The sequence below is a fragment of the Leptopilina boulardi genome, unplaced genomic scaffold (genome assembly GCF_019393585.1).
Source record: "Leptopilina boulardi isolate dan_hultmark-lab unplaced genomic scaffold, ZJU_Lbou_2.1 LbouV2_352, whole genome shotgun sequence".
Classification (NCBI taxonomy): Eukaryota; Metazoa; Arthropoda; class Insecta; order Hymenoptera; family Figitidae; genus Leptopilina; species Leptopilina boulardi.
The window spans coordinates 748,445-761,456 of NW_026137921.1; the positions used below are offsets into that span (position 1 = coordinate 748,445).

The 13,012-nt window shown below is 24.3% G+C and overlaps 1 protein-coding gene across 2 annotated transcripts in view; it reads right to left on the reverse strand.

The window, feature by feature from the left end:
* The window catches only part of LOC127286325 (hexokinase-2-like), a 28,276-nt gene that overhangs the window by 8,356 nt on the left and 6,908 nt on the right, over positions 1-13,012 (reverse strand). The window contains exons 1-2 of one of the 2 annotated variants that reach the window (XM_051312718.1): positions 9,119-9,271; positions 5,486-5,590 (exon numbers count right to left, since the gene is read on the reverse strand). In XM_051312718.1, coding sequence (XP_051168675.1) covers positions 5,486-5,566 — 81 coding nt within the window. In that variant the 5' untranslated portion in view covers positions 5,567-5,590; positions 9,119-9,271. Of the gene's footprint in view, positions 1-5,485; positions 5,591-9,118; positions 9,272-13,012 lie in introns of those variants that run through there. The other variant, XM_051312717.1, reaches the window with a different exon arrangement.

The window sequence follows — 13,012 nt, forward strand, 5'->3', positions numbered from 1 at the left end:
ATAGAAAGAAAAACTTTTTTCTATGTACTTTTATAATGTTAAAATAATAGTGTAATCAAATAAAAACAATTTTTGATATAAGAAAAAATTATTGAAAATACCGTTCGGATTTACCCCGGTTTTCCAATTTTCCGGGGTAAATACGAACGGTCTGATATTATTAATAAAATTTTACAGAAGGCAAAAATGAAAAATAGTTTCTATTCTAGTATTCATAACAAACAATTATAAATAATAAAATAAATTTTTAGCTTCTTTTTCTTCAAATACGAGACAAAATACTGAAAGAGTGTCATCTTTGATTTTCAATACCATATCTCGATTTTTAATGTTTTTAAGCCACTAACATCGGGGCTAATAAATTGTACTTAATTTTAAAAATGTTCCATAACAAATATTTTCAAATGTATAAAGTCACTGAGAATAAATTAAAAAAATTTTCTTTCAAACAATTGTTTCGTTATTTCTCCTTTTCTATTCTGTGATTTAATTATTTAAATTCAAAAGAAATTGACAAAATAATTTTCCATAAAACTATTAAATATTTATTTTACTAAAACTTCCTTTTTAAAATTTCTAAAAATTTTCAGCGCAATTTTGCTACAAATTGTTCTTGAAACTTTTCGACAATTTTGCTTAGCATGTTTGCAGAAAGTTTTTGCTGCAAACTTGCCAAGGGAGGACATTTTAATATTTGCCACAAGTTTGCTGCAAACTTACCTTACAAACTTTCAAACCTTGCACTGCAAACTTGCAGAAAACTTGCTGCAAGTTTCCGTGCTATTTGGGAGGAAGCAATGAAAATAATAATAATAAAACTGTCAACAAATGTCACACCTCAATCAGCACGAAAACTTGCAGAAAACTTGCAAGAAGCTTGCCGTGCAAGGTGTGCAAGATTGCAGTGCAAACATGTAGCAAGTTTGGTAGAAGTAACAAAATGTCCTCCTACGGCAAGCTTGCAGGGCAACGTTGGCGCAAGCTTGCTGCAAGTTTGCAAAACTTAACACGATGCGCAGTTGTAAACGGAAGCTCCTACGGCTGCACAATAAATTTTTTAATCTTCAAAGCAGGGTGCTCTTTATGTTTATTTAGTAACAAATTGTTTCGAACAAAATTTTTTTTAGCATTATACAAGCTTTTTGCAAGTTTGCTTAACTACCTTGCCGCAAGAGGACATTTTGTTGCTTGTACCAAACTTGCTACATGTTTGCACTGCAATCTTGCACATCTTGCACGGCAAGCTTCTTGCAAGTTTGCTGCGAATTTTCATGCTGATTAGGACAGGTAGCAATGTCACTTTTGGTCAAATATTTATGGAAAATTAACATTATCTGGCAGAAAAGTAACATTTGGGTGTTACCAAGTGTCTACCGGTTATCCGGATCAATTTTTTCAAAGGAAGTTAACCTCAAATGGCCAAAATGGAATTCAAGTAAGTCACCAATTGTCTATAATAGGTATTCAGGTCACTTTTATTTAACTTCTTTGGGGGAAATTTTATCTTAAACCTAAGACAGTACAACGTAGCTGGCCCATACATAGAAGTACAACTGGGGTATAATATCACCCCAATGTTGCTAGAATGTTTATATTTAACGTAAAAAAATTTATTAACAGTCATTTTCTTCGTTCTTTTTATAAGACAGAAGGTGGCGTTTTTTGTTTTTTAATAGAATCAAACATATGATCAAAAATATTACAAAAACAAAAATGAAAAAACGCCGAAATTTTATAATTTTTTCTGGGATAGTTTTCTACCCCAGAATTAGCATTGACCCAGCACGTCAGGTTTTTGGGATATCCTAACCTAAAAGTGCAAAAATTATGATTTTTGAGCATATTTAAGGTTATGTAACATCAAAAGATAATTTTTTTTCCAAAAACGTCGATACAGCATCTGAAAGTACTATTTTCTTAGCCTTTAAAAATTTTTAAAAATCTTTATTTGGCTCTGAGTTATCGTCATTTGAATTTTCTGAGTTTGGTGAGTTTTTCAATATTCGTATATATATATATATATATGTATAAAAAAAATTCAAATGACGATAACTCAGAGCCAAATAAAGATTTTTTAAAGTTCCAAAATGCATTTTAAAGAGTAAAAATAGTACTTTCAGATGCTGTATCGAGTTTTTTGAAAAAAAATCTCGTTGTCTGTTCTGAAGTAGGCTAAAATTTTGTCGGTCTGCATAATTGACAAAAAAATGGTATGCTAAATTATGCATAAGGAAAGATTTTAAAAAAATAAAATTCAGTTTTATTACAGGTTTATTTTTACAATAGTTGCTTGTTTTAATATGAAGACTGGAAATTTTTTAAAATGATCGGATTTTTTTTAAACTTATTAAACGCGAGAGTTTTTGTAGTTGATGTTTCTGAATTTGGTGTCAGATTTGCAAAATATCAAAATGGCGAATTCAATATGGCGGACTTTTGTAAAATGAATACAATTCGTTTAAAACTTCTTTTTCGTGATTTTTGGGGTCGCTGAATTCTAATTTGATGTCAGATTTTTAAAAAATCCAAAAATGGTGCAACCAAAATAATGTCTCAATAGAATACTTTTTACATTGTTGCAAATACATTGAAACAAATACGTCAACTTAGCAACAAAAATTAAATTTAATATTTAGAATTTTATAATAAAAATTAGTGATTTTAATTTATAATAATTGTTCCCCGTAGGAATTACCTTAAAATGCATTATTAAAAAAGAGGAAAAACTCGATGTTTGGAGTTAAATAAAATTTTGCTTTAAAAATTCCTTATGGCCGTTCGTGATGTGTTTATATCAAGATTATATCATATCCTGCGCGCATAAACAATCAGGAAGCAAAAAACGAGTTCAAAATAATAATTTAAAATAATTATCTGATGCTTATTTAAGAGAAAAATAGATAAAAATGTAAAAAAAAACAGAGACACACAATAAAAAAAAAAAGTCGCAATAGTTGCCATTTCTTCGAAAATGACATTATTTTGCCAAAAAAATAAATGTATACATTATTCATCTGTCTTGTGTATTTGAATTTCGACAGATCATTGATTTCAATCTCTTGTGTATTTGCTATAGAGCATTTCATTATAACACACGAAGAACGCGCAGAGTTCAAGAGCAAGTCGAGCAATGTAACCGAGACTATTTCGCAATAAAATTGTCTCGGAACTTTCTTGTATATTATTTTCTAGAGTAATAATAATATAAACAACGGTAATTAATATGCTAATAAATAAAAGAAAATGACACACTGGTAGTCATTTATTTTTTTCTTTTATATGAGTCATTCCACGTGAGATTTTATTTCAAAAAAACATTTTTTTTTTTTTTTGACAAGAACATTTTTTTTTAAACTTTTATGAAAAATAAAAAAATACGTATTTTTTATTTAATAAAAATTATGGAAAATATGATTTCTTGAAAATTTAACGTAGAGTACTTTTGATACCTGTTTTTCTCTGTCATACTAGATAAAAAATAATGTTATTTTTTATCTCTTAGTAGGAGAAAAAAAACTCATTTTAGAAGTATTTTGCCTTTAACGATGTTAAATTTTAAAAAAATCAAATCTTTCATCATTTTTATCAATTAATGAAGTAAAAAATACGAATTTTCTTATTTTTTGTAAAAAATTTCGAAAAAAAATTTTCAACGAAAAGGAGAAGGGCCCCTAAGGCCTATATTTCGCCCCCTTGGGATTTTAATTTAAATGGTTGAAAACTTTTTCTTATAGTAGAAAAAGTAATTTTTCATTGAAAATCGTTGCTCGGTTTTCGGGGTCGCTGATTACGAATCCGACGTTAGTTTTTCAAAATTCAAAATGGCGGATCCAATATGGCGGACAACTTTTGAAAAAACTTAATATATTCGTCTGAAGTAAGTAGTTGTCAGTGATTTTAAATATTTGTCCGCCATGTTGCATCCGCCATTTTGAATTTTGAAAAACTGACTCCGGATTCATTTTCAGCGACCCCAAATACCCCCGAGTAGAGAGTTTCAAGCAAATCCGAACGATTTTTTTAATAGTTGTCCGCCATATTGGATCCGCCATTTTGAATTTTGAAAACCTGACCTCTGATTCGTAATCAGCGACCCCAAAAACCCCGGTGGAGAGTTTCAAGCAAATCCAAACGATTTTTTAAAAAAAATTCCGCCATTTTGAATTTTGAAAAACTGACACTCTTTTTGAAAATAAAAAAACCCTAAAATCTAAGGGTTAATTTGACCAAAACACCCCCGTTTCACCTAAAATCAATGAAAAATTACTTTTTCTACTATAAGAAAAAGTTTTCAACCATTTAAATTAAAATCCCAAGGGGGCGAAATATAGGCCTTAGGGGCCTTCCTCCTTTCACATAGAATACACCATATTGTATTAAAATCATTACAAAATTATTTGTTTATTTAAAAATGATTTCAAAACTTTTACATTGAAATTAATGTTGGTAGTCATTATTTTTATAAACTTTAAAAATTTTTAAAAATGATTGGGATACAAGAATTCCAAAACACAAGTTTCAAAACGAAAGTTCCAAGAAAAAAGTTCCATATTTAAAAGATCAAAAATTTATTTTTCCAAAGTACAAAATTTCCAAACATCGTAAAAGTGTAAAAAAAATATTTTCCATGTATAATTTCTGCAATATTTATTATATATTTATACTACACTTTACAATTTAACTAAAATTTATAATTTTCACAATTTAAAAAATAAAAAAAAAACACCTCAATGAAGTTGGCGTCGAAAATCATTTTTCACGGGTACCAAAAATATTAAATCATTTTTAAAAAGGTTTTGGTTCTACATAATATCTTGAAAAGTATTTCTCAATGCATTATTATTTGAACCGAAAATCTTAAAAACAAAATAATTTGACATTTTTGGTCCTGTGACAAACATTAATTCGGCGCTGAGCTTCGACGCCAACTTCATGGAGGTAAAATAAATTTTTTTTTTTTGGAAAAAAATAATAAAACGACTATTGAAAAAAATGTCCTTTGGGAAAATAATAACTTGGGCCCTTAGGAATTGGAACTTTTTGTCTCTAATGAAAATTATTTTTTTCAATTTTCGAAAAAATTTAAAATTTTGTTTAAAACAAAATTATTAACATCAGTTGCGATATTTCCAGAACTTTCCAATATATATACATTGATAAAGAGAAATTAAATAAAATATATAAATGTAAAATATTTACGTATTGATTATAAACTTATGAAATATTTGAACATAAGGAGAGCGTGTCGATAACCCTTTTGCTCTGTGATATTATTTTATAATAAATATAAAAAAGACTTAATTAGGTAAAAGCAGAAAAAAAATATAATTATGAGACTGTAAGAATATTCTCAGGTCAAATGTCATTAGAATCATTAAATGATGCGGACTCTGAACATGATCTATATCATATATCTCAAATCTCTTTGGTATATTTAAATGTTTTTTTAATATTTTATTTAGTAAAAATAATTCTCTTTTCTTACTTTCTGTCGTCTGACATCATCCGAGAATACTAAAGATGAAACCTGTATGGCTTCTTGAATAGCGCGATCTGTAGGTACCATTTTTGTCAGTCCTTGTAAATTTTTCTGCAACACAAATCATTTTTGTTAATAAAAGAAAAAAATGCATTTAAAAAATTTGTATATTCATGACTTAAAAGCTATAAAACATTAAACACAGATTTCATGGAAGTAGAAAAAATCAAATAAAAAAGATAATGAATTTTCAAAAAATAAAAAAAAAAACAATAATGAAACCTTCCTTTAGGTTATTTAAATTTTTGAATATATTTAAATTTAATAAAGCATTAAATTAATAAATTTCCGTTTTGAAAATTTTTGAAAGTGGAATTTAATTTTTAAAAAAATTTATGCAGGGTGTTAATTAAATTATTTTATAATGCTTATTTATTGTATTTTTTTTTTGTTTTGAATAATATATTGATAGATAGAAAAAATATTAGAAAAATCATCCAACATTAATTTTCCATTCTTTTTGTTTAAATCATTAAAAAATGTAACGTAAATTTTTTATTTTCAAAAGAATTTTTTTCTGCATATATACATAAAATTATATACGCGTCGTGAATTATATTTCGTAGAATATATCATATTTCTCTTAGCATGATATTTATGACTGTACTCATATACTTATTAATATATTTGATCCCTATTCTTAATTATATTTGCTAAAAGTCTTTCATTTTATCAAAGTTTAAAAATTTCTCAAAAGACGCAATAGTTTTGGTATTTTTCCAGTTTTTCTTTTTTTCGTTGAAAATAATTTTTTATATTTTCAAAAAAAAGAAATAAATAAAAAGAAATTGAAAATTAAAAAAAAATTACAAAATATATGTAATAATTTTGGTAATTTTTCCAGTTTTTCTTGTTTGGGTTGAAAATAATTTTATGAATTCCAAAGAAAGAAATGAAAAATAGAAAAAAAAAAATTACAAAATATAAAATAATTTTTGTATTTTTTTCAAAATAATTTTAAGAATTCGAAAAAAAGAAATGAAAAATTGCAAAAAAATTACTAAATATTTAATATAATTTTGGTAGTTTTCCAGTTTTTTTTTTCTTTTTTTGGTTGAAAACAATTTTATGAATTCGAAAAAAAGAAATGAAAAATAGAAAAAAAAATTACAAAATATAAAATAATTTTTTGTATTTTTTTAAAAATAATTTTATGAATTCGAAAAAAAGAAATGAAAAATTGCAAAAAAATTACTAAATATTTAATATAATTTTGGTAGTTTTCCAGTTTTTTTTTTCTTTTTTTGGTTGAAAATAATTTTATGAATTCGAAAAAAAGAAATGAAAAATAGAAAAAAAAATTACAAAATATAAAATAATTTTTTGTATTTTTTTAAAAATAATTTTATGAATTCGAAAAAAAGAAATGAAAAATTGCAAAAAAATTACTAAATATTTAATATAATTTTGGTAGTTTTCCAGTTTTTTTTTTCTTTTTTTGGTTGAAAATAATTTTATGAATTCGAAAAAAGAAATGAAAAATAGAAAAAAAAAATTACAAAATACTTATGTATAGGTATCTATAGTGAAGAACCATAAAATAGAACCTTGACAAATGATTATAAACATAATTCAAAGAAACATTTATGGACAAAGCTTTATATGTTTTTTCATAATAATTGTCAGTTGTACACTTCAGTATTTGTTGCAAAGTGTCAATTATAAAAGTCATAAAACTTTATTTTGCGTGTTCAAAGACAAATTTTATTAATTACTACCCAATGATTTATTACATATACATATATATTTATTATTTAAGAATCCTACTTTAAAATTTTTTTTGTTTATATAAAGTTCTTTTATTACTTCCAATCAATTTTACACTAAACTTTTTAATATTTAGTCCTAAATACAATATTTGAATAAAAAAAAGATTAATATAATATTTTCTCACTGAGTAATTTAAATTTTTTTTTTAGTATTTACCTAAAGATGATTATTTTATTATTAAAAAATAATAAAAATTTATTTTACATTTTATCACGAATTCCTCTCATAATAAGAGGATCCCTTTTATATTTAGGAAACTTTTTTTATATTTGAAAATTAATGAATTATTCTCAAAATGATAGTAAATTTCACTTATGTTGACGTATCTTTTTTTGTTAAATTTAGACACAATTGAAATCCTCTCAAAATAATAGGATTCTTTCCTTATCTTTAAACGTTAAAAATATGTGTAAATTCTAGTATATATTTCTGAGAAAATAAAGTAAGAAAAAAAAATTATGAATAATTATTTTCATAAATAAAAAATTCTATAGTTTTCCAAATATTAATTCCTTAGTAATACATGTTACGTTTTTCTTCACTGACATTTTTATAAATCCAAATAGGATCAATTTTTGATAACAATAAAAAATGTACTATATCAGTATAAAACTCTTTTTTTTCTATTACCTACATAAAATCTTGTTCAAATTATTAGGAAAATAAGAATTAAGGATTTTTTTTTTAATTTAAAAACATTTTTAATGTAAAAGTATATTCTTCATTTAAGAATATTTAAATTTTTTAAATTATATTCTAAATTCAAGAATATATTGTAAATTTAAGAATATTTTTTAAATATAAGAATACTTTTAATTTAAAAAGTATATTATATATTTAAGAATAATAAAAATTTGAAAAATATTCTTATTTTGAGAATATTAAAAAATAAATAATATTCTAAATTTGAGAATATACTAACTTTTATAGTATATTCTAGATATGTATAAGAATATTTTAAATTTGAGAATATTTTAAATTTAAGAATATTCTAAATTTGAGAATATTTTTAATTTATGAGTATAATTCTAAATATATAAGAATAAATTCTTACTTAAAAATAATTAAGCAGTATTCGCAACTTTGTAATATATATTCAATTTTTTTCTTTCTTATTTCTGTTTTATTGAAAACAAAAATCGTAGTGAATAAAAATTCAAAAATATTAGGCATTATAGTAATTTAACTTTGCGCAATTTAAAATAAATAAGCAAACTATCTTTTTTCCTAATCTTTCGAATAAATACTTTATATCAGAGTGTACGTCGCATATAATATTCAAGAAATTGTAAAGTTGCAAAAAAATTATGAAAAATTACGTTAGACTTTAAAAATTATTAAGACTTTTATTACAAAGCTATAGATAAAAGAAAAAGATTTTCCATTGCAATATATTATGTGTGATCACAGAAAATCAGTATATATAACACAAGTTTACTGCTTTTTATACGTCAATAATATAAAGTCTACATTTTACCAGCAAACAATAGTAAATAATCTTGGTATTGACTTATTTTCAGGATATCATATTCACATGCAAACCTGTTACACACATTAATATATATATATATAAAATGTCAGAGTAACAATATAATCTAATGCAAATATCTATAACGTAAAACTAAAATTTTAAATTCAGTAATTATTATCTATTCGTTATTTTTTCCTCATAGAGTTTAGTGAGAAAAAAAAAGATAATAATAATAAATAAATAAATATAAATTATATTTTTTTCAATTTCCCCATAAAAAAAATTTGAAATTAAATACAGAAAAAGAAGCAAAATATATATATTAATTTAATATATACCTATTTATGAAAGATATAAATAAGAAAAATATTGAATCAACTGCACTTGATGGTAAAATAATCTTGATATATTTTGGAGCACATGTTTGAAAAAAAAAATTTTTTAAATGTAGAACATGTCAACACAGCCAACTGAGGTTGGACTTGGTATATTATATGTGTTCGCATTTCTTCATTGACGTCGATTCCAAATGCACATGCGCTAAAAACTTCCGATGTCTGTATATGTAAATTGTCTGTGTATTACGGAATAATATTATAAAAGTGAATTAAATATAAAATATACTATTTTCAGTATTAATTTTCAATGAAACAACTTTTTTTTGTAATATTAAAAAAGACAAATTTTTTACATTTGAAAGAAAATCAATCAATATAGTTTCATATTAAGAGGAATCTCTATGGTTTACATTATGGGCGATTTTATGTTAAATTTTAAGTCGACCTCTTAAATTCGACCAAATATATTTCTTTCTATTTAGAGAAAAATAATGGTATACGTATTTTTTTTGTTTTAAAAAAAGTTTACGAATTATAAATTTTCCTAATTTTGGTTTTTTCAATGTATAGCCCTCTTTTCAAAGACAAAATTACTGAAAATATTGAATTTAGCAAATTTTTTGCCAAGAAAGGAGAGGTTCCGTTTTTTTTTTAATTTTTGTTAAAAAAAAACAATTTTTTACAAATAATTTTTTTTTAAATTTTGATATGATTTTTTTAAACTTTTCTTTTAAAAAGGACTTGGAAACACTCAAGAAGATTTATTTGTAAAAATTTTTAGTTTTTTTTATAAGAGCGATATTCGCATTACTTTTCACGCAAAAATAATCGACGCTGTTCTTTTTTTTATGTCCAAAAAACCACTATTTAAGTAAAAACAATTGTTTATTTAGGATACAACAAAATAAATAATAAAAAATCCATAATTATTAATTCTTTAACGTCCGAGTAGAATATATTTGAATGCCCAAGAAGCACGTAATATATCCTCAATATCAAGGTAATATTACACGTGAGATTCGTAATATAACGCTGTAATATTACAGTAATCTTACAGTGATCTTAAAATGTCCGCCTCAAGGTAATATTACAGTAATATTACAGACTGATTTGAGTTATTCATAAAGCATAAAAAACGTAAATATATTATAAGTCAATTTGGCTTGTTGGTAAAACTCTGGACTCGTGTGCTTTGTATTCGGGGTTCGATTCCCTGGATGGGTAGATTTTTTTCGTAAAGAAATGTTCCCATAATATTACTGTAATATTCTCTTGTAATATTACCTTAATATTACGGTATAATATTACTGCAATATTACTGTAATATTACCTTAATATTAGCGCGTAATATTACAGTAACATTACCGGTAATATTACCTTGAGGCGGACATTTTAAGATCATTGTAAGATTACTGTAATATTACAACGTTATATTACGAATCTTACATGTAATATTACCTTGATATTGAGGTTATATTACGTGCTTCTTGGGTGGGTATCATAACAAAAACGATATAACACTCGGACAAATGAATTTTAATAAAAATTTCTCCAACGTTTCGAAATCACACTGATTTTCTCTTCAGAGAGTCTAATAATGTACAAAAATTATAAAATTAAATAAAAAACAAAAATACAAAGAAATTAAATTAATATGAGACGAATTAATAACAAAAACTAAAATACAAAAGGTATTTAGTTAAACAAAATAATATGATACCCATTCAATAAAAAAATCCATTTTTGAACTACACCCAGAAAAAAGATTTCTTTGAAACAAAGAAATCGTTTTTTTTAAACTCACTTTTTGAATCAAAGATAAAAAATTTGTTTGAATTAAAAAATTGTTTCTTTCCTTTTACGAAAATGAAATTTTTGAGTGTTTTTAATCAAAGAAATTTTTTTTGTTAAATGATTTTTTTAACCTAAAGAAAAATTTCTTTGAATCAAAAGAAATATTTGTTTTGAACTTAAGTTCGCTGAGTTGCCACGACTGCGCTTGCGCAGACTGCGTAAATTAGTAAACAGCTGTGTGTGCGCTTCATGGCAGCGTGTTCATGGCGTGATAATTATAATCAGATTTATGGTTTAAAATCTTTTGTATTAATAGCTAAATTTTGTTTTAGTTTTTCTTACAGTGAGTGATAAAGAAGTTTGTGAATTTTTCATGTCTTTGGTATTTACGAGTGATATATAAAATGTGTAAATATTGACTCGCAGTGTATTAATTGTTTTCTTCGTGATCAAAATTTTGCCATGAAGTTTTGTTTCAGTGTTTTACATGTAAAAATGCGCATTAAATTAATTAAATGTCTTTGAAATACATTTCAAGTATTTCAAAAATATTTAATTAATTTAATATTTTTAAACTATAATTTAATCAAAATACGAACGTACATACAATCTCAAAACAAAATAAATATATTTTCCATTTAAAGAAATTTGTGCATTAAATTAAACATTTATTTCTTTGATTCAAATAAAAAATTTCGTAAAATCAAAGAAATATTTCTTTGAGTCAATAAAAAGCAAATAAAAAAATAATTTCTTTAAATCAAAGAAATTTTTCTTTAACCCTATAACAATGTACAAATTTCTTTGATTCAAAGAAACGTTCTTTGAAACAAAGAAATTTTTTTCTGGGTGTACATAAAACAAAATGGCTTAAAGTTCTTTTTCATTATCTTTACAATTTTCATAAAAAAAAAAAAAAATTGTTAACTTTCTTAAAATTATTTTTAGTAACATGCTTTTTTGTATTGATATTTATAACAAATAAAACTTGAAAAAAAATTCTTGAAATTTTAACAAAAAGGAAATTTACCTATTCAAAACTAAATTTTTTTTCTATTGTCTTAAAATATCTTCTCATCGTTTTAATAGATTATAGACATATATATACAATGTGATGTAAAAATATAAAATACTTGATTTATTATCAGAGGGAGACTATTTCTTTTTATACCTACATATTCTATGTGACAAAAAGGTCATTTAGAATTCATACATTAATATCAATTAATTTCTATAAAGTTGAACGTGCGTTGTTCTTTCTTCCTCTTTCGTTATCTCTCTGACGCTTATGAATAACGGCGCATTCTATATACAAAAGAAAGACTTATCGTTTGTATTAAAGAAGCTTATTGGCTCAAAGACGAGACGTGCCTCTCTTACACTTACATTTTATATTAATACACGTATATATATATACATTATTCGCCAGAGCTCTCAAACACGCACTTATAAATATAAATGTCTAGCTGCTTTTAATTATTACATCACATATATGTGTGACAAATATTTACCCAAAAAATATTTATCACAAAAAAAATCCTATTTATAAAAGTTTATAAAATTATAGTTTTAAATTAAAATCATTGAAATTAATTTCACTGATTTCACATTCAATTTAGATAACCTAAAAATTTAATCAACCAAACTTTGATATTAGAATAATGTTAATTTTTAATTTCCATATTATTTTTTAAATTCAGTTGAATTCATTAAAATGTTAGATTGATTTTTGAATAATTTTCACAAAAAACTTTTTTTTTTTTACTAAATTATAAATTTTTAATATTAATATATGCTGCCGAAACGTAAAAGTATTGTGTTTTATTCCTTTGACTAATAATAATGTCAAAATGTAAAAATAATATCAAAATATTATTGACAATAAATAATAGAAAATAATTAGTGAAACATCTGAATTGTGACACTTTGCAAGGAATGTTTGTTTGTTTGTTTTGTTTAAATGGCCTCTTGTAACTTTGCAAGGAATGGCTTATTCGATTCATGGTGGGGAACTTGAATAGAGAAAAGCAGGGTGAAGCAGGTGTCAAATATATAAAGATATGACATATTTTGGACGTTCTACTTGAATTCTAGTGGAAA